Raw genomic sequence first — 22,478 nt, 5'->3', positions numbered from 1 at the left:
AGCAGAAAAATCTTTGGATAGCTTTTCACCGTGTGTTTGTGACATAAACGTTTGACTTGCTTTTCTACAGGTCCTTTGACAGTTATTTTCCAGTCTCCTAACAGTGATGCCATCATGGCTGTCCCCATGATGGGGACCATAACCCAGGCTTAGAAGACACACAGCTATGCAAAATTTTCATTACCTATTTTTTCCCCTCTTTTGTCTAAAGCAGCTGTTTTCAGCCTGTATTGTTTTTACGCTTTTTCTACTAATTTTTGTCAAATCAGCTGCTCTGCTGCCAGTAGACTTTACCCTTTAACCTTTAATACTATCAGGACAAACGTAAAGTTATCATGACTGAAAAGGCTACATCAAATTATGTAACACATAAATATAACAGATTCGATGAAGTTTAAAAAAAAAGGCAATCCACCACAATTTGACAGGAAGCAGCACCTGATCAATGAGAACCATTATTTGTTAGTAAATGTAGAATGGGCTGTTTATTAAAAATGACTTTCAATTGTGTGTCAAAACAATGAAACCAAAGGACAAACATGTTCCTAATATTAAGCAGCCTTGTGTGGCCTCTTCTGTTCCTCCACATAATTACTGGCATGACTCAGTTTAAAAGCATCAAATTTACAGACATAATTGTATTTTCAGCCAATAATTGATGGGGTTTATTTAGTTTCACCCAACTGGTCCTACACTTATGAGAAAAGGATAACTTAACACCTCAAGTTTGGAGAGGGAAAACACATAAAACGGATGTCCACAAATCATCAGTCCTACAGCAGAGCTCTTTGTCCCAAATGGATTTTATTGGGAAGATACTGTACAGAGCTTAGACTCCTCGGGGCTGCTTGAAGTTCATGCCGACAGTAGGTTGGGTGACCTGCAGGTTGGACAGGCTGCCAAAATCCTGAGGGACATAAACAAGACACTGGTTTAAGAACTGATCTGAAAGGAGGTGACTGCAACTCAATATCAACTCAATACTCAATGTCTGAGAGCACCAGGGTCTGACAGGAACAGACAGTCCAGCAAACACAGGGAAGGCTCACATGTTTATATGCCTGTAGTTAATAAATGACCTGGCAACAAAGGCGCCATGATCACCTTTCGATACAGGCTCAAGGGAAATGCAAAAGCAACAGCAAAGTTACACAGCTAGCTGTCTGCGTCTTCTTGATGGAATGGTCCTTCAAATATTTTGGCCTGCTGTGTAGCACGACTACCCGGCTGGTTTGTACTTCAGCTGTGGTGAGTACATTTATATTCACTTATTACCAGGCATGTGTGGCTGCACCAGCATAAACACTCATGGTTTTTTTTTAAATGCTGTGTCCTGAAATAAATACGTGATGTGAAGGTTTTAATATAGTGATGTTAAACAAAATGGGTGGGGGATCTAAAAGCATCACATGAACAACAACACACTTGACAAAAACTGCCAAAATCAGTGTGAAAAACTAAGTACACCCCCATGACTCCCAATCAGGTTGAGGTTTGAACTTTGACTAGGCCATAGTTCCCTTCTTTCGCTGCATCTCTGTTGGAGATTTGCCCCTGTCCCGTTTCCTGACCAAAGCTGATCATTTTGATATACAGAGTACAACAAGACGTCCTGTGGCTGCAAAAGCAGCTCATATCACTGGTCTCCTCTGTCCATGGGGCGTAGTTTTAGAAGTGTGTGGTTTATCAAAGCCAAGTAAACGCATTTGTTGATAAATGACCGAAAAGAGAAATCACTACCTTCATCTGTTACACATTTACCGATTTATTTCAGCATCGTGTAATTATTTGTCTTCAAACAACAGGCCTAACACAGTTCCCTTGTACATTTTAAGTAGTAATACTATTTTTACTTCATAACAGTGAAAAACTTATTGTTAAAATTATTTAACATGAACACTTAAATTTATCATGTAAACATGCCAGATTTAGCCAGAGAGACTCATTTTCATCTGCAATCCCTGGAAGGCTGATGGTGTTTACAGACAGAACAGAGCGTTTGTCCTGGAAGTCCTTCAGTATTTTTTAATTACACTGCTATCAATTTTAACATTTACATGCTATCTGAGGCCCGTGGAATCTAAGGTGCAGGGTTTGTTTGGTTTTTCAGTTTATCTGAACACTGCATTGTCTGACATTGGGCTGAATTTGCTGGGGTGTCCACTCCCAAGAAGGTCGGCAACTGTCTTGAATTAGAAACCGCTTTAGTTACCAAATACATGTGCACGTGCATGGAACTGGATTTGGGCTATTTCTTTGCCTGTAGTGTACATAACAGAGTAGACAACAGCACATATAGCATACTTATATGTGTTTAAAAAAAAAGAGGAAAAAACACATGTCCCATTATCTAATTTTTTTTCTGTCTACGACATTTCAAAACAAGTTTTAAGGGCATGCTGCACTTTGACTCTCTGGTTTGAGTGGCTGTTTTTAAAAGCTCCCTTCTTGCTGCTGGAATCGGACCGTTACAAGCTCAGGTTGATTCTAGTAAAATCCTTTACCTGGAAATTCTGCCATTTAAAAGCTGAACACAGGGACAGAGGCAAATATGTCCCAACAAACTGATTTCAGCCATTTAAATGCTTCTGTGCTTTAAATAAAATCTTCTGGTTTAAAAGGCCTGAACAGCAACCTCCACTCTGACAGTAACACTGGTTACACAACAACTGCCAGTTTTAATGAAACACTAAAATGGATCAAAGTGTTCTGAAGTTTTCAAACCCTCTGGTTCCTCTGAAGGCGATTCGTGACCTCCCTTGATGTTGCTTGATGAGATGTGCCTTCCTACAACTCCTCTCTAGAACTACACAAACTAAAGAGCTCCACTGGCTGGATACAATTCAACACTCAAACTCCATTAACTCCAACCATTTTTTTTTATTTCCCAACTCAAGACCAATTGCTGTTATCATTAACAAGATTAGATGCCTGTGTCTGATCTAAGTCATTCCACCATTAAACATCTAACAAATCAGCTTCTTATTTCTGTCATTACCTTTGTGAGCCTGTTGCTTTTACATCTTTTTATTTTCATTTGTAGTTGGAACATGCCTTTAATTCTAAGATTTATGTCTGATCACATAATTTTTCAGTAGTTTGTTTTTGTGTTTAAAACACGGCACACAGAGGATTCAATTTGTGAGAGGATTTGTTTACAGTATAACAGACCCTTTATTTTAATCAGTTAATACATTAACCGCTAAGCCCCAGCAGAGTAAGATGAAAGTAAGTACCGCAAAAACTGTACTTGTTCTGTCCTGTTACAGAAAGACTTACCAGCAGCTTCAGCATCTCCTTGGTGTCGGGATCAACTTCAATCAGCTCCTGGTCCAAAGCAGACACCTGGACAGATAAACACACAGGAATCACATTAGCCATCACTACATTCTTCATTTCCGGTTAATACTTGTACTACATATCGTACTGTGTATGACTGTGTACGTGACAAATAAAATTTGAATTTGAATTTATCTCACACCTCAGTTATTTCCACAGTTGCAAAGTAACACCATATTATTTTGTTTACTTATATCCATCTGTTGTGTTTAAAAAAATTGTACGAGTGCACAAAAAGAACAGAAAGTCCTTCAAAACTCAAGAAAATTTGTATGTGTTGTTTTTTTCTGCATTGTGAATCACCTGCCTACAGACCATAATCACAAAACAACTGGTAGAAAGAAAGGTGTTCGGTTCAGGCAGACTACCAGGACACAAAAAACACATAACAGGCACAATTTGGTTTAATGTGTCCAAAAGCCCCATCAGGGCTGGACACTCGACTGTTCCAGCTCCTGACCATGTTTGCACTTCTGAGATCACCTGTGGATAAACTGGTTGAAGCAAACACTCACAAATATATAGCTCTGTCTTGCAGCCAGTAACAAAATGTATGAAGCCAGTGGTACAAAACTACAGTTTTATTCAAATTTGCAACGTAGATGCACGCATACTGAAATATTGGCACACTACAATGCAGACTTTTTTTATTTGCCTTTTTTTATTTTATTTTCTACTTTGTACATTCTCTGCTACTACTCTGCTCTATTACTGTTAAGCTCAACTATTTCTCCAATAGATGAAACAAATCAAAACCCAAACGCCAGATGGAGTGAAGAAACTTTCTAATCCTAATCAAATGTTAATGGGTAAAAAGGAAATCAACAGCTTCAAACACAAACAGATAGGGATGCTATAAAACATGGATGTAGATTCCAGGATAGGGAAGATTAAGCCAATGTGGAAATATCGCCAACCTGCATTCTATCTGAGAGCCACCAGATGGCATAAGCTGTGGTTGCAAAGAGGCTCCAGATTCTAAAGAATCCTTTTATCTTGGCCTCTGTCCTGTGGAGTTTATGGTCTTAGTCTCTTACTCTGTATTACAATAAATAAAAGAAACGGTCTGCAGTGCTCACGCAGAGCAACTTTCAAGTGTCTTTCTTTTACTGCCTTCAACAGGCATCGTTACATATGTCTGGAAAAATGTTTGTTTAGAAATTAGAATAATTGTATTACTCTAGAGTGATTGTTGCAAACAGATTGAATTTAAGTGCCAATTTGATTCGCACAATCCAAAACTGATTCCATCTTATTGCCATTTTATCCCCATCTTGATGCACTAATATTCCTTCGAAAACAGAACCTGACTGGGAGTGATCTCAGACCTGATAATATTTTTAAAGGGACCAATTCAAAGGCAGGAAAATCATGAGTTGATTGGTCATGGTCACAATAATTATGGTTGTGCCGTAGTTTCCAACCACTGGTATCCCTAGTGCAACTGTAGCCTTACAGGCTTGTGGGATGAGTTTTGTGCAGCATGTTGAGGTGCCTGGAACAATAATTGAGATCCATCATACAGTTTACATGCAACTAGGGCTGCCACAAACGATTATTTTGATAGTCGACTAGTCACCGATTATTTATGCGATTAGTCGACTAATCAGATCATCATCCACTGGACGTAAAACTACAGCTTATTGCACCAGCAGCATCTGCTCTTATATAACTATCATTAGCTTACAGCTTTAAGCTTTTAAGGTGCTAACTAAAAATAAAGACAAGATGATAGTTTATTCAATTTTAATGAAATTTGCAGATTGTTTCGGTAAAGTTTAATAAACTCCTTGCTTTCTAAAATATAACAGGACACCGGAGTATATTCTCCAGCATCTCACACTTCTGATAATCAGCTGTCTGCTTGATGTTTATTCAGCTGTGTAAAAACTATAACTTTAATCTCAGCCAAACCAATTTACTCAGGAACAAATAAAATACAAAAAAAAAAAAAAAAAAAAAAAAAAAAAAAAAAAAGCCAAACAATAACATTTTTAATTTATCTAAGTGACTCATATATATTTAACCTGAGTCGCGAAAGACGGCGGTGGGTTTGAAAACAATTTGCCGGGAGTCCGGTGTTCTCACGGCGCTAGTGACCTAGCCCCCGGCTAGCTATCGAGCTAGTGGGTAACAGACGTCTCCGAAAACGTCGGAGCGCTTTTGAAAATATGTGGTGTCCTGATAAACTGAGCAGATATTTGAGGTTTACACAGCTACATTCTCGCCTGAAAATATGTTAAACGTTTATTTTGTGACCCAGAAAGAATAATAAGAGTAATATTAAAACTAACTAGCTACCGCCATTGTTGGAAACTAAGCTGGGCCGCGCTATGAATTCTGGGACACAGCTGCTTCTTCTTCTTCGGGGTTTAACGGCAGCTGGCATCCTTGTACATGCTGTGCTGCCATCTTCTGTTTCAGTCCGTTATTACACTCTTACATCCTGCTACTTATTCCTGCGTCTTTTGTGATCTTACAAAGCTTCAAACGACACGTCGACTATTAAATCAGTCGTCGACGATTTTGATAGTCGACGTAATCGTGACTAGTCGACAAATCGTGGCAGCCCTACATGCAACACATTAATATTTATAAATGTGAAACAGTTTGATGTTTTACACAATTAAATGTCAAATTTAGAAATCCATGAGTTTAAAAGTGCAATTAAATTGATCTTCAGAAAAATTAGACTTATTAAAATGTACTCATTCCACTCCTTTACCCAAAATAATATCCAAGCTTTTGCTTTATTTCTTAACATTTGTTTAAAAAAATAAATGTGCCAAATTTGCCAAAAGAAAAGAAGTTTACTAAGGTAAACTGGAGCAGTTGGCAATTATAACGACAATACTGTAACACTACAGCCATATTTTCTTTAAAAAAAAAAAAGTCAGTGGTTCCCCTCAAAGCTGTGTATTTGTAGTTTTAATTGTGAAGACTTAGCACAATTTAACCCCACATTTCACAATAACTAAAATTGTTTCAAAAACACTCTTAAAAACAGACTTATGTTTTAGGCTAATAATGCACAGATTTGGCTATTATTCTGTGCCTGACCCATTTAATCAATCACATAAGCTACCAGACCTCAGTATCAATGGCCTGCTGATGCACTCTTGATGCTTTTCAGCTCTATATTGCAGCAAATAAATCCACACATTCACAAATAAAAATAATGGGGACAAACAGTGATCTGTGCACTCTGCTGACACCCTTCTTCATCTGTATGCACAATGAAAATTACTGATGCAGCAATTTAGCCATTCATTCTTCACTTTTTATCTAGTTGTATATTGCTGTAATATTGTATGATTACAATAGACTTGCCCAGCACATGAACCCTGTAGTACCATGTACGTTTAGTTACGTGACCACTTGTGGATCAGGCTCAAACTTCAGTCAACAATCAGCAGATCGTTCAGCACTAGGGCTGGGCCATATTATACCGTTCACGGTAATACCGGTATAATGTTAGGCAACTATAGGAAAATGAAATATCGCGATAGAATATGAGTAAAACGAGCATGCGCAGAGCCTTTGTTTTCATACGCACATGGCCGATTGTTGAGTGAAACAGATGAACCAGAATTGGTTTGTAAAAATGGTGCAACTTCAGTGATGTGGAACTGGTTTGGTGTTTGTCCGTCAGATACACAACAAAGCACATTTTTTTGCAGAAGATGCAAGCGGCCGTCGTTATTGCCGTATTTGTCGGACTAAGATGCTCTTAAATCTGGGAGTAATCTGGGTCCTAAACTCCGTATCGTTCAGGTCAAACGAACACTGCAGCATCACTGAGAGTTTAAAAACTGTCTAAATTCTTTCATCTTTAATAAAACGATCAGAATTGCTGCTTTACCAGGTGTAACTATGAAGTTTAACTTCCAGGCATCCATGAAAACAAAATTTATTACATTTAACGGAGTTAGAAGTTAGCAGGAAGCTAGCGGAAGTTAGCTCGCTAGTTTCGCTAGTTACCTAAGCATGATATAGCATGTTCTGACTGAGAGATTTCTGAAAAAATTCAAACGTACAGCTCTGCTATCACTTCCAACATAAATGAAGACAGGAAACTAAACAGCAGTGACGCTTCAGTCAGGAGAACAACTGAGATCATTCATCCACAATACGAGGTTAGTCATTAATATACTGCAACAACATGGGAATAGAGCAGCTGCCAGAGAATTCAACATTAATGAATCAATGGTACAGAAGTGGAGGAAGCAAGAAGAATGAGTTTAATAAAGTTTGATTTATCTGACTGCTTTGTTTCACTTAATGTGCCTTATAATCCCGTGCACCTTATGGTCCGAAAAATACGTACTGCACACTGCAGTTTAATGTTGCAAAGCACCTCTTTTTAACTTCAGTGGATATTATACATGGTTATGCTCAGGATATGTCAGCCCATTTCTACTGGAAATGCCTTTTGGTTAAACTTTCAGCAAGGAATTTGCATTTGCACCGTTACATTTTTATAAAGCTTTAATGTACATAAAAAACAGCTTCTTGTTTAAGTGAAAATAAATGATAGGTTGTCTTTTTGCGCTAGTAATGTTGTGGAGTTGTATTTTGTCTCGCATCAATTATATCGTCAGTTATATCGTTATCGCAAATTTTCAAATATACATCGTGATAAATATTTTTGGCCATATCGCCCTGCTCTATTCAGCACCTCTCACCACAACATTTACAAACACATCTATGGCAAAATTAGAAAAAGATACAACAGGAACTATACTAATGGTCCCAGTGGTTCCGGTAGCATGCTACCAGAATCAACAAGTTTTACAAGAGCAGATTCACTGCTTTTACCCGGTCTGGTATAACAAACACAGTGATGCGTTCACTGACCTCTGGTACATAGTTGTCTCTCCTCTCTCTCTCTTCCTCCTGCAGTTTGATGGAGATTCCTCTGACTGGACCCCTCTGAATCCTCTTCATCAGATGTGTTACATACCTACAAGTGGAGCAACGCACACAAAGTTGTCATCACATGGAACTGCCATGATAATACCATAGAAATTTGTACATATTATAGAAATGTCATGTAGGGACATGGTTACTATAGCAACACCATATGTTAAGATTCCCAAATGCATCGAGACAAGCCTGGGCTTGTCTGAGACCAAGAGCCAGGTGCCAAGGCACCAGTATACCCTCCATACTGGTTGCTTTGCTGCCGCAACATCATTACAGTCACTTCTATTTGTGCCATATGAGCACTGATATAGAAAGAGAAGAAATCAAAACCAGAAGCAAAGACACTGCCCAGTGTTTTTTTCCCCTCTCACAAACTCAGGTTTTCAAACTGTGCAACATCTCCCTCATACATCTGTGAATCTCTACGCTTCTGTAGTGAATACCATTAAAATGGCGGTAAAAACGGACACGATCATATCCTGGTGTCTTCAATCCGGCTGCAGCAGCCACGGTGCAACACGCCAGGCTACAAAAATAGATAACTGTAGGTGGTGTACGACACAAAAACGGCAGCCCACACCAACAGTTATGACCTTTTTTTTTTTTTTTGCACGTGGTGAGCATACAAACATCACCAGTCTCTGATGATGTATTTTCATGAAATACCACTATAATTTTGAGGCTTTTTAAACCCACCTCTAATCTAAAAACACTGATGGTTTTGGAGTGTGTTTTGGTACAAAAGTGACTTAAAAAAATGATGAAATAAATGCTAACTCTGCTGCGAACTCAGATTCCACACCACAGGCCTTCCATCAATATCTGCCTACTTAACAGAAAAATGTATTTATTTAATTAATGTCTACCATCCCAGGAATTGTTTGCATGTCTTAGAGCACCAGGGTCTGATAGGAATTGGCAGTCCTTCAAACACGGGAAAGGCTCAAAGGTTTATCTTCCTGTAATTTTTAATGACCAGGCAACATAGACGCCATGATCACCTTTCGATACAGGATGGCAGATAAGCAAGACAAATTTGTGGTTGTGGGCTCCACTTTGCAATAGACAACTCACCCAGCGATCTTGTTGCGGAGCTTCTTGCTGGGGATGATGGCTATTTCTTCGCACACCCTCTTGTTGGTGTGGAAGTCATTTCCCAGCCGGGTGTAGTATTTTTCGATGATGACCCTGGCAGCCTTTTTCACCGTCTTGGTCCTGACTCGTCCCTGCATGAAGAGAACACATGTTTACTCGTTACTCCTAGCATTTGGGTAAACTATCGGAACAGTCATTCTGGCACCATTTCTTTAAAAAACATCCGTTTGCCACCATGAGTGGAATCTAAATCCTATTTTAGGCCTGGCCAATCTGCAGGCAACTCCCTACCTGCAGGCTGACCAGGTCAAAGCTGTGGCTGTCCTTGATGTTATATGGCTGATTTTGCACACAACCTCCATTTCCATCATCTTGGACTGTACCAGGCAATGCTAGTCCTTGTTCTGCTCTGCAACGTCAGTGAGCTCCGTGTAGAAGCACATTAAGCAGTTTTCCTCCTGCTGCAGGTTCTGGCTGGAGCGGTCCTCCTGATCACAGTGGGTCTCCTGCACAGCAGAACAAGGACTAAAGGCATCAGCTGCTGCCCAAAATGGTAGAGTTGGAGTCCATCTGACTGGAAGATTACACTAAATGAACAAGCGGCTAAATGAATTCCTGGACGAATACACCGAAGACATAAAGAACCAATTTTACAAATAGGATGAAGAGGCCGAGGTAAACGTACCAACATCCCAAAGTAGTATTGAATTGAATAAGGTTTGTGAATTATTATTATTGATAGCACCATCTATATTTGTTTCTTAGAGCCTTATGTGAGCCTGTGCTAATTTTGTTAGTTTTATCTTGTTAATGTTTAATATTATACATTTTTGCCTCTGGGTTGCTCTAACTTCCTTGGAATAAAGTTTACCCTTAAACTTGTGTGTCAGACGTTGTTTTTGGATTAATGTGGTGAAGTTTTGTCGCGCCACATAACATCTTCAGTATTCTGAAATCACTTGACCGAAGCACTGTGCGGCTGAAGACAAGCTCCCAACTAGATCAGGGACTGCAGCCTCCAGAGCAGCATTAGCTTCCTCAACGACACACAAGCTAACACCTGAGTTGGCCACCAAGCTAAGGTGAGCTATACTTTTCGGCAATTTAACCATTTTAACGGTTCGTGAACAAACAAATACCGCCTAGGTTGTTCTGTCAGTCCTCTCGATATTAACCGATAAAAACCCGAACAAGCATCGCGGCTCATTCAGCCGGTCGCTCCGTCAGCAGCAGCGTTACAGAAGCGCCGATAAAAAGTCGCGTTCGTATCATCTAACGTCAATACAGCGGCCACAAGGAAAGATTATTGATCTGCTGCTTATTGGTAAGGTTAAACGGAATACAAAACATTTTAAACGACAGGATTAGAACAGATAGTGTAGGTAGTCATATAAAAAACACCCACCATGTTGGATCGGCCCTGGTAAAAGAGAACAAGCACACTTCCGGTGGAAGCTTGAATCCTCGGGCGGAAGTTGAAAACAGAAACGTTCTGTCCCTGCAGCGACCCCTCCGACCGTAAGCTAAACAACAACCTCCAACATGCACGTCTCTACAACAGACAAAAAACGCTTTCTTAAAATTTTGTGTTGTTTACCAGCTTTTCTCCTCACTGCCCTGCCATGCTGTTTGTAAGTCAGAAATTTTCAGCGTGTGATCTTGAAGATGTTTCCATATATGAAAGAGAAATATGCATCTACAGGCGAAACAGAAAGTAATAGAAGAGAAAATGAGGAGACCTCAACTGTTTCTTTGACACTTGGTTTGATAAACTTACTACGTTAATGAAAGCGGTAAAATGGTGGGAAAAATCACAAGACCACAAGGCCAAAGCTGAAGAGGAAAACAACGTTTGATTGTGTATTGTTGGTTAAGGTTACAGTGGGGCAAAAAAGTATTTAGTCAGCCACCGATTGTGCAAGTTCCCCCACTTAAAATGATGACAGAGGTCAGTAATTTGCACCAGAGGTACACTTCAACTGTGAGAGACAGAATGTGAAAAAAAAAAATCCATGAATTCACATGGTAGGATTTGTAAAGAATTTATTCGTAAATTAGGGTGGAAAATAAGTATTTGGTCACCTCAAACAAGGAAAATCTCTGGCTCTCACAGACCTGTAACGTCTGCTGTAAGAAGCTTTTCTGTCCCCCACTCGTTACCTGTATGAATGGCACCTGTTTGAACTCATCATCTGTATAAAAGACACCTGTCCACAGCCTCAAACAGTCAGACTCCAAACTCCGCCATGGCCAAGACCAAAGAGCTTTCGAAGGACACCAGGAAAAGTATTGTAGACCTGCACCAGACTGGGAAGAGTGAATCTACAATAGGCAAGCAGCTTGGTGTGAAAAAATCAACTGTGGGAGCAATCATCAGAAAATGGAAGACATACAAGACCACTGATAATCTCCCTCGATCTGGGGCTCCATCCCGTGGGGTCAAAATGATCATGAGAACGGTGAGCAAAGATCCCAGAACCACACGGGGGGACCTGGTGAATGACCTGCAGAGAGCTGGGACCAAAGTAACAAAGGTCACCATCAGTAACACACTACAACGGCAGGGAATCAAATCCCGCAGTGCCAGACGTGTTCCGCTGCTGAAGCCAGTGCATGTCCAGGCCCGTCTGAAGTTTGCCAGAGAGCACATGGATGATACAGCAGAGGATTGGGAGAATGTCATGTGGTCAGATGAAACCAAAGTAGAACTTTTTGGTATAAACTCAACTCGTCGTGTTTGGAGGAAGAAGAATACTGAGTTGCATCCCAAGAACACCATACCTACTGTGAAGCATGGGGGTGGAAACATCATGCTATGGGGCTGTTTTTCTGCCAAGGGGACAGGACGACTGATCCGTGTTAAGGACAGAATGAATGGGGCCATGTATCGTGAGATTTTGAGCCAAAACCTCCTTCCATCAGTGAGAACTTTGAAGATGAAACGAGGCTGGGTCTTCCAACATGACAATGATCCAAAACACACCGCCCGGGCAACAAAGGAGTGGCTCCGTAAGAAGCATTTGAAAGTCCTGGAGTGGCCTAGCCAGTCTCCAGACCTCAACCCCATAGAAAATCTGTGGCGGGAGTTGAAAGTCCGTGTTGCTCGGCGACAGCCCCAAAACATCACTGCTCTCGAGAAGATCTGCATGGAGGAATGGGCCAAAATACCAGCTACTGTGTGTGCAAACCTGGTAAAGACCTATAGTAAACGTTTGACCTCTGTTATTGCCAACAAAGGTTATGTTACAAAGTATTGAGTTGTATTTTTGTTATTGACCAAATACTTATTTTCCACCCTGATTTACGAATAAATTCTTTACAAATCCTACCATGTGAATTCATGGATTTTTTTTCACATTCTGTCTCTCACAGTTGAAGTGTACCTCTGGTGCAAATTACTGACCTCTGTCATCATTTTAGGTGGGGGAACTTGCACAATCGGTGGCTGACTAAATACTTTTTTGCCCCACTGTATGTATGGAGGAAAGCGAATAAAGTGTGTCTTGCGATATATGCCAAATAATGAACCTGACCTAACAATACAAACAAAGAAATACTGATAACATGACATATCAGATGGTATATAGCCTATGTTCCACAGAGGTGAATACAGGTTAACTTGTTCTATGATGTGCCACCACTTTGACAGATAATGATGGATACAATTGGAAAAAATGGCAAAAATCAAAAACATCGGGGAATACTGTTTTCATGAAGTGGTGTATATATATATGGTCTGCAAAAGTGCTTAGGTCAAAGTAACATCTTTGTGGATGGCACGACCCAAAGTTGCCCAACAGAACATTGCCCAAAACATGCCTCTGCCAACTTGCCTGCCTAGGGAACACCTGGCACCAGGATGCAGGTGTTCCCTAGGTAAGAGAAAATGTAGCTTACACCAGTTGAGGTATGTAACATGTGACATTATTGTGATAATAAAATAATACCGTTATTGATCCCAAGGGTAAATTTGTGTCTGACATGGCCCATCTGCTATTTGTATGAAAATTAAAAAGCCTAATCGCTGTGGGAGCAAATGTTTTTCTGTATTGCTCTGTTGTACAACAGACAGAGAGGAGTCTTCTATTACTCATCTTCCATGAAAATGTTGTACAGTGGGTGATCAGAGTTATTCACCTCCCCCAGCATGTACAGTCTGGCTCCAGCGCCAGCTTTCTTCACTAGTTTGTCTAATCTCTTTGCATCCTTGTATCTGATGCTGCACTGCAGCATAGAACGGAACACTTGCCACCATAGACTGATAGAACACCTGCAGCAGCTTACTGCAGATGTCAAGAGATCTTAGTTACCTTAACAAAAATAGGCAATTTTGCCCCTTTTTTATAGTTCATCTTTATTTGGGGACTAGTCTCCTTGACCAATATCTCAATTTCATTTGTAGATGACACCTAAATGGCACAGTAAAGGTTTAGTCTGCTAGGTGGGTGTTATTTTTAAATAAAAGGTCACAAAGTTTCATGTATGATGGTATAAAACAATCTCAAGAGATAAGATAAGATAAGATAACCCATATGGAAAAGAAATAGTAAAAACATATATGATTTACTCATGAAAGTGGCCACTTTCATGAGTAAATCATATATGTTTTTAGTAAGTATACAAAACATACAGGTTTCATTATATAATTTTTCAAGGGATCTTATATGTGTTTTCACTCTTGTATGCTTTTCATACAAGTTTCATACAAGACAGATAAAAACTTTATAAGATTTATATATATCTTTTCCATATGGGAAGATAAGATAAGATAAGATTGTTGGACAACTCATGAAACATCTGCTCACATCTGGTTGAATTCAGTTGTGTAAATCCAAAAAGTGCAGTAAACCTCAAACCAGCAGCACAGGTCAGCTGATCACAGCTTGTACACTAAGAAAATCTACTGGAGTGCTCAGTAGAAATTATTGTGAGTTGTGATTATTTTCCCCACACTGAGTCGCTCCATGTGATTTTTGGGTTCCCCCAAACGCTGAGTCCCACTTTTAAAGTCTTCCCCACTCATTTTCCTCACATCACCCTCTCCATTAATATAACAATAAGGTTTTGTTAGCGCTGCATGAAAGCGTTGCACCTGGGCTTTGCCCTCACCTCAGAAAATCTGGAAAGAGAAATGAGTGATGTGTGTCTTTGTGCCTCTGATAGTGTATTATGATGTGTATTTCAGGTTAGCACACTTTTAGAGAAGCCCATAAAGAGCCTGGGACGGTGCTACAATGCAGAACTCAATGATACGTGACAACTAGAACAACCAAGGCAGAACTTGGCTAATGACCTCAAGCGGATTAACAACACTGCACTCCCAGGGAAACTGAAGCGCTGGTGCTTCCAGTTTGGGTTATTACCCAGACTACAGTGGCCGTTGACCATGTATGAGGTCTCACTCAATCATCCCAATCGACTAGAGAAGCTAGTGAGCTCCTACGTTAAGAAGTGGCTCGGACTTCCCAAATGATTCAGCAGCGTTGGACTCTATAGCGACGGGATACTGTCATTGCCTATCCCATGTCTGGTGGAGGAGTTTAAATGTGCAAAAGTGAGGCTTAAGATGTCACTCACGGACTCCCAAGACCCCATAGTGAGAGGGACTGCTCCCACCCAAGCAACGGGGAGGAAGTGGACCCCAGCCACATCTGTGCTACAGGCCAAATCTGCTCTTCGGCATCGTGATGTGGTGGGTCCCGTCCAACAGGGTAGAGGAGGATTTGGTCTTGGAGCAGTTACACCTCGGTGGCAACAGGCATCTGTAACCGAACGTCGAAAAATGGTGGTGGAGGAGGTGCGTCGACAGTAGTAAACAGCCAGACATGTCCAAAGCCGTAGTGCTGGCAAGGCAGGGTCACTGGATGAATTGGGAGAAGCTCTCATGGAATGAAATCTGGAGGATGGAGTCTAATAGACTGTTTCGTAATCCGAGCGACATACGATGTGCTACCTTCCCAAATAAATCCACAGCTGTGGTTTGGAAAGGACCCATCCCACCCGATGAATTTAAGGTCCACCAGTGACAATGTGTTCCAAATCTTAATATCTAATCAGATCTCTAATCCCCCAAAAATGGCAGATTAGGTTGGGTAAAAGTTTCTGGGCTGCCTTTCCTCATAACAGCCATCCCTCAAGATTCTCTCCATTTAAAGCAATGCAATTTCAGGGACTATAACATCTAGTCCTTTTACTGAATCAGGTTAGCACACTGTGAAATCACACAAAAAACTACCTCTGTAAGCTAAATGCACAAGGCCTTTTATGGACATGGTTACTTGTTTTTGTGTAGTTTGCCACCAGTAAAAAGGCAGGAGTAATGAACATGTAATGAACTGTGTTATGAATTAATTTTTATTAATTTTTAAAGCTTTGTATTGTACCAATAATATGATTGTGGATATTTATTTTGAATGCTGGACCCCTGAATCCTTGGACCACGTGTTGTAAGTTGATATTTTTGTTGATACTGTGCTAAAACCAATGTTAAAAAGGTTAATCATAGAAAAGGAATGATTAAGGGTTTAAAATGCGGTTCATTTGATTAGTTTTATAGTTTATTTAGTGTCCTAAACTTATAAACCTTTGCTTGATTGACATATTGAATATTCACCGGTCTGAAAACCTCTAGTGAAAGACTGATTTTTGCTGTTAAGTGAGCTAACTGGGATTTCTAATTGATTGAATTATACTGTGTGATTGAGACCATAAGAGTAAGAGGTTCAATATTGCTTCAATGTTTATTTGGTTTATACCATTTGAAACTGAGTATGTTTAATATCTAATGCCAGTGTTCCGTCGTCGCAGCCCACAAATCAGTTGCATACATTGCGTTGAGTCGCATGTGCGCGCATGCGCGTTTTAGAATAATTCCACTATGTCAATAGGAGCCGTCAGTTCACAGACGACAAACGGTAAGTAAATTATCTTTCTTTTTACTTAAGCAAAGTTTTCTATTTAGTGATATACGGTTAGGGTGACTGCTGGTCTCACGGCTAATGGCTGTCTAACAGATATAGCTGTCAGTTTGTGCTAAGCCGATCTGACAATGTATGTTTAACTCCGACATACAACAAAAGGATAGACATTTATACAAAGAGACACAGTTGAACAAGGGAAGATTTGCACATTTATTTTGTGTTTGTTATTTGTAATAACAGAGAAAATCTGGCAAGATAAATGAATAGTTCGTGTCTTCATTTTTCTGACAATTTCAAGTGAACATTTCAGGGATTCGTATATGTGGCATACATATTTGGCAATACTGTTTGTTAAGAATTACACAATTCATATTTTGATTATTTAAAAAAATCAAATTATAGTTTGTTTCATTTAATAAAGATTTATGTTGGTAGATGCTGCCGATGTCATTTTGTTTGCACTTCATTTCCCATGCGGCATTCTTCTCTCACGTGACTTGTCACAGTCACATGTCAACATGGCTGCCACTGTATGCAACGAAGATTTCACCAACTTACAGCTTCTTCTGAAGGTATGTCAAACATTAACATTTTGTAAAACAGTCAGCTTTCAGAGAGTCTGTTAGTCTGCTAGCTCTTTGTATTTCTCATTCTGTAGACATAAAGACACGATTTTTATCTAAATACTGCAATTTTATATACAAACGTCAGTGAAGTGGAACTGACCTTAAAAACCTCCAGTGACAGTAAATTGAACCGCATTAGCAGATTTGAGGACATCTTAGGGCTTCACGTACCGACTCCATGTTCAGATCTGAGAAATTGTTACACACGTTAGTTTTAAGTCACTGAGAGTGGATTGTTTTTTCTCTGGAGGCTCCTTCTAAAGATGCAGTGAGAGAGGTTTGTGTGCAGAGTCAAAGAGGTCTGAGTCAGCGGCTAACTGAGAGCACTGCAGCAACACTCGGCATTTCGGAAGGCCAGGCTGCACAGGTAACACAAAAACATCAGTGTGTGTTGGTCCTTGCAGTGTGTGTGGACATACAGTAGTTTACTGACCCATGCTGCAAGCACTTGACTGTGTTTTGGGGGATATAAAGAAAGTTCTACTAAGTTCAGTCGTTGTAGTTTAACTTGAGGACTTGGTTGAAATCGATTAATATAATTTTTTTTCCTACCAATTCACAACTGTTGACTGTTCTACATGCACTCACTAGTTTTATTATTATGATATGTGTCAACACTAAAAAACAAACAAAACAAAAAAACCTCCATATCAAAACTGAAAAATAATCTACATTTCAGAATTATACAAAAAGGCTTTTTTCAACGAACACAAAATGGGTCAACAATGTAAAGCTGTTCTGCAGCTATGAAGGTTTATCAAGTCTTGAAAGCTGGTGCTACTAATTCCTACAGGTGTTCCAACTTTTCTGGATTACTTACAAAGCCCCCTCTGTCTGCATAAAACCAGTATTGGAACAAACTGTGGTACCATACCCTCGTGAGCATCAGTTGAACAGTAAAGTACTGCAGAAAGTAGTGTGTTGCTACAAAAATGGCAAGAAGAAGGCAATTAACAATGAAAGGGAGACAGACCATCATAACACTTATAAATGCAGGTCTTTCCTACAGAGAAATTGCAAAGAAAGTCAGTGTCGGGAGTCCAGTTTCCTTCACCATCAAAAGTAACTCAGAAACTGGGGCAAACTCTAATAGGAAGAGGGCTGGCAGACCCAAAGCCACAACTGAACCAGGCGAGTTGCAGCAATAAAGGCATTGCTAAGACATCGGAATAAGAAAAAGAGGCTTTCCTGGGCCATGAAACACCATCATTGGACTACTGAAGTCTTGAAGAAGGTATTACGGACTGATGAATCAAAATCTGAAATCTTTGGTTCATCACGCAGGATCTTTGTACGTCGTAGAGTAGACGAAAGGATGGTTCCACAGTGTGTGGCATCAACTGTCCAACATGGAGGAGGAAGTGTGACGGTCTGGAGCTGTTTTGCTGGATTTGACAGGTGGTTCACTTGTAGAGCTGGCTTTGGGTGGCCAGTAGAGGAACTACAGTTTTTGATATTTCCTAACTGGGTTAATTTTCTTGATCCTCAAATTTGAGAACACGGAATCATTAAAATCTTGACATTCTTACTTTGAAAATTACTTAAAGTTCAGTGAGCATCAAAATAGTTAACTATTGCTGGCTTTGATCGAGGACTTTAAATAGCTGTAAAACATGTATTTCCAATGTGAATCTGAGTTATTTTCTGTCCTTTAGCTGGTCCAGTCCCTCCATGCACTCTCCCATTACGTCCTTTTCTACAACCTCAGCTCTCCAGAGCAGATCCTCGCTATCTTCCCCGAGTCCTTCCATTCCAGTCTGAAAAACCTGATCACCAAGATTCTGTTAGAGAACAGGTCAGTCCCAGAAAAACCTTGAATGCTGCACGCTATTCATTTCTTTTAAATTAGCAGTAAACTGTTTTTGTTATTCCCTTCAAAAACCTAAATAAAAATGTTGATTAGAGAAAAAAATGTTATAGATGAAGAAAGTAATGTGGGCTCGAGAGGGAGATAAAGGTATTAAATGTGTTTAACAGGATGAGAAATGTTCTTTCTTTCTGTTTTCCCCATCTTACTCTTTGCTGATGATGTAACCATAAGCTGTAATTATGTCTGATGTCTCTGCTGTTTTGCAGTGCAACATGGAGGACAGAAGCCCTCAGTAATCAGAGTGAGTAGACTCGGCGTTTATAGCTATGCACATATGTGTGTGTTTACGTGTGTTTGTATGCATGTAATGTAGGTCTCTCCTTCTATAAACCATACCATGATGGCAAAAGCTGAATTATATGAGACATATATTGTACCTCCGCCTGTAACAGCCAACCCAACAAAATCAGACATGTTTTTGCCTTGTTCATTGCAATAATGTAATTTATGTTGCTTTGTAAAAGCAATTTAGCTGGACCACCATTATATGTGGAAAACAATGGGGATGATGTCAACATCTGTCCATATATTTTGCAGTTTTTACCATTATACTGCAAGAAGATTTGACTGGGAGTTTATCTTGCCATTTCAACCGCCTGTGTTAAAAGACTGTGTCTGTAGGAGATTATTATATCTCAATGTAATGTCCCCTGAAATCATTGAGGTGTGTGTGTGCGCGTGTGTGTGCGCGTGTGCGTGTGTGTGCGCATGTGTGTGCACGTGTGTGTGTGCGCGTGTGTGTGCGCGCGTATGCATGGATGCACCCAGTCTCTCTCCCTCAGCTGAAGGACTTGGATTGGAGAGTTGACATGGTGACCAGCTCAGACTCAGTCAGTCGGATGTCGGTGCCAACCTGCCTGGTTCAACTCAAGGTCAGTGTGAGACCACCTGCTTCAGAATATTTGTTTTGCATAAATATGAGCTAAAGCATTATCAGCTACAAAAGTTATGAAAGTAGTGTCACGAACGTTCATTTACATTTTCCCCCCATATCCCATCCCTGCCCAGCCACTTAGCTACCTGAGCCATGGTCCGAGTAACCCTCATCACTCACACACGAACTCTAGTCAGACCAAGTCCTTTGCACTACTTCTGAGCACTTTTCATGCACAGTTGGTGCAGAGCACCTATAATTTCGTTGTACATGTACAATGACATTAAAAAGCTATTCTGTTTAATTCTAGTGGACCCAATAATGTTTATTTATTTTTTCCTGGAAAAAGTGACCAAATATTAATTATCTGCGACTATCTGGGATCAACAATCCAAGACAGGTCGCTCTGTTATTTAGCAAAAAAGGTCCACCAAGGCCACTTCTTCTGTAAATTTCTGCTTCTTGGTCTACTCAGGCAGTGTTTGAAAAATCCATTATGTTCCAGTGGTGATGTCATTTACTACTCTCAAGAGATCACTCTGACCTGCAGATCTGACCCTGCATCACCCTGCAGCTGGTCTGAGTGACATATACCATTGACACATCAACCACCATCAGCCCAGATACCAGCCAGTTATTTATCTCTCTTGCATCAGATCCAGGAGCCATCAGTCTCCCACGATGTGCAAAGAAAAAATTTTGGACATAACAATAAAGTGCACATCATGCGCACATATTCATGTATCATATAATCATATATCCGATGTGTTATAACATACAATGCAATACTACTATATTATATGAGGCATTATATAAGGATTGAAATAAAGTATCTTACATCAATCAATCAACGGGATATTCCAGTGTTTTAGCTTTAGTATAACTGAGATTTTAACACAGTTTAACAAACACACTCATTCCTAAATAATTGTTGAGTAAACAGTGATACTATTCACGTTTCATACTGAAGGTATGGTCAGAGTGGGTATATTCATATAATTCTCGACATTCACAAACATCCAAACAACATGGTGCATTGACTCATTTGTGTTTGGAGGCAGAGTAAACAGAGGCGGCAAAAGTACAGACTTTCTGTACTAAAGTAGAAGTACAGATACTAGTGTTAAAAATACTCCAGTAAAAGTTGAAGTACTGATTCAGCTTTTTTACTCAAGTCAAAGTGAAAAAACACAGGCTCTGAAATGTACTTGAAGTTAAAAAGAGTAGCTCCTTGAAGAACAATTCTACTAACCATTTTTGTACAAAGGTAACTGAACCTTGTGCTAAATGAATATAAACAATATCAGTACACGAGAGTGCAAATATTTTTCCAATCTAAATTCTCATAAAAGATTCAATCTGTTATGTAGAAGAGAATGTAAAAAAAACCAAAACTATTTTCTGTTGCCTGCAGGGTGACTTTGTCTCCACACCTAAACAGTAAAATGAGTACAGTCAGGGGTTACAGTCGGATTTAGCAGGTGGGGGAACCCTAAGATCTGTGTAGTGGCTCAGCAAAAGGAAATAATCACAACTCACAATTATTTATAGCATGAGCTTCAGTAGACTTTCTAAGTGTACATAATGTGACCATGTACACAAACACTTGAGTGACATTAGCTCTCTTTCTTTTCTCTCCCTGTGAAATACAGCACCTGGAGCAACACACTGTGCGACAAATTGCACACAAACAGTTTGTGTTTGCTAATGTTTGCAGAGCTGATAGCAACGTTGAATTTTTGAAATAACCCCTCACTTAAAAAAACATCACTCCCTTCATGCGTTCTCCTCTTCTGTAGCGCTAGCTACATGCAGAAGTACTACAACCACAACATACCTGCATTCCTTCCAGCCCACTTTAATCCCCCCAAGTATAAACACTATAAATGAACCTAAAGTAACAAGTCTGTTTTGAAAATGTAAGGAGAAGAAAGTACAGATATTTGTTTTAAAAATGTAGGGAATAAATGTAAAAAGTTGTCAGAAAATTAAATACTCAAGGACAGACACCTGAAAATTCAGTACAGTAACAAAGCATTTGTTACCCATGCTGCAGATTGCTGCGTTGAAAGTGAAATCTTTATCTAATCTTGTGAAAAATGTCATGCACTTCTTATTTTTCAGATGGTGGATCCATGTTCATCAGCAGACAGTGAGTCTGTTTCCTCTGTGACTGTGGAGCTGAGTAGGGAGTCTCTGGACACTATACTGGATGGACTTGGACGCATCAGAGACCAACTGTCAGTAGTTGCTGGGAAGTGATCACTGAAAGCTCAGAGACAGTGCTTTGATTTTTACAGTGTGATGCTGATGTGTTTGGACTATCATCTGTGTCTAACAACTGCCTGTGTCCCCACTTTGCCCCAGTACAAAAGTCAAGATGAAATATGCTGGAACTATTTCCATCCATGTTGAGTTAGTGCTTTAAGAATTTCTCCAGTAATGAAGGTAAATTGAGACATACGGTCTCACGTCCTGTCTCGTCCTGTTGGTAAACTTGTATACCTGGAACTTGATATAACCCATCAGATTTAGTCCTCACAGTTTTCAAGATAAAATTTATTGCCATACGTCTGCTCTTTACTTTGTATAGAGGTCCCAGTAGTGGGTGGAACCATGATAATATGTGTCTACTTCCAGTCAACAGTGAAAAAACTTTGGTTGCAAATGATTTAACCAGCTGAAATTGTCACAGGTTTCATGTCCTATATATCTGTGTATTAATTTGGTGATTTAGAACATATCTGAATGTTGTTTACCTAATGGATTAGAATGAAATATGTCTTTCATTCTAACTGTTCAATCAATAAAAATAAATTTTAATTGGA

The 22,478-nt window shown here is 39.8% G+C and overlaps 2 protein-coding genes and 2 non-coding genes across 4 annotated transcripts; 1 reads left to right on the top strand and 3 right to left on the bottom strand.

Moving 5' to 3' along the window:
• Window positions 1-441: 441 nt before the first annotated feature.
• LOC146628416 (small ribosomal subunit protein eS17) lies at window positions 442-9,497 on the bottom strand. The gene is made up of 4 exons (XM_085357816.1): window positions 9,340-9,497; window positions 8,197-8,302; window positions 3,280-3,345; window positions 442-907 (listed from the first exon to the last, which is right to left on the bottom strand). The coding sequence occupies exons 1-4, from the start codon at window positions 9,495-9,497 to the stop codon at window positions 830-832; spliced, it is 408 nt and encodes a 135-aa protein (XP_085213942.1). The 3' UTR covers window positions 442-829.
• On the bottom strand, window positions 989-1,118 carry LOC146628418 (small nucleolar RNA SNORA71). The gene has a single exon (XR_014906437.1). It is a non-coding gene; the product is annotated as a small nucleolar RNA SNORA71 (small nucleolar RNA).
• Window positions 9,152-9,280, bottom strand: LOC146628417 (small nucleolar RNA SNORA71). The gene has a single exon (XR_014906436.1). It is a non-coding gene; the product is annotated as a small nucleolar RNA SNORA71 (small nucleolar RNA).
• Window positions 9,498-16,791: 7,294 nt separating the features above from the next.
• On the top strand, window positions 16,792-22,478 carry commd9 (COMM domain containing 9). The gene is made up of 6 exons (XM_085357815.1): window positions 16,792-16,852; window positions 17,157-17,273; window positions 18,562-18,701; window positions 18,983-19,017; window positions 19,545-19,648; window positions 21,775-22,478. Exons 1-6 carry the CDS (start codon window positions 16,799-16,801, stop codon window positions 21,910-21,912), a joined length of 588 nt encoding a protein of 195 aa, XP_085213941.1. The 5' UTR covers window positions 16,792-16,798; the 3' UTR covers window positions 21,913-22,478.

This window comes from Diplotaxodon limnothrissa, linkage group LG7 (genome assembly GCF_057381915.1).
Source record: "Diplotaxodon limnothrissa isolate DT_005_m linkage group LG7, D_limnothrissa_male_GT1.1, whole genome shotgun sequence".
NCBI classification, from domain to species: Eukaryota; Metazoa; Chordata; class Actinopteri; order Cichliformes; family Cichlidae; genus Diplotaxodon; species Diplotaxodon limnothrissa.
This window is presented reverse-complemented; position numbering and strand designations above follow the sequence as displayed.

Coding starts and splice junctions, on each gene's coding strand:
- LOC146628416 (XM_085357816.1), bottom strand. CDS start 9,497: ATGCAGGGACGAGTCAGGACCAAGACGGTGAAAAAGGCTGCCAGGGTC. Junction 3,346..8,196: donor GAGACAACTATGTACCAGAG/GTCAGTGAACGC, acceptor TTATCTGTCCAG/GTGTCTGCTTTGGACCAGGA. Junction 908..3,279: donor AGGAGATGCTGAAGCTGCTG/GTAAGTCTTTCT, acceptor TATGTCCCTCAG/GATTTTGGCAGCCTGTCCAA.
- commd9 (XM_085357815.1), top strand. CDS start 16,799: ATGGCTGCCACTGTATGCAACGAAGATTTCACCAACTTACAGCTTCTT. Junction 16,853..17,156: donor ACTTACAGCTTCTTCTGAAG/GTATGTCAAACA, acceptor TTTTCTCTGGAG/GCTCCTTCTAAAGATGCAGT. Junction 18,702..18,982: donor AAGATTCTGTTAGAGAACAG/GTCAGTCCCAGA, acceptor GCTGTTTTGCAG/TGCAACATGGAGGACAGAAG.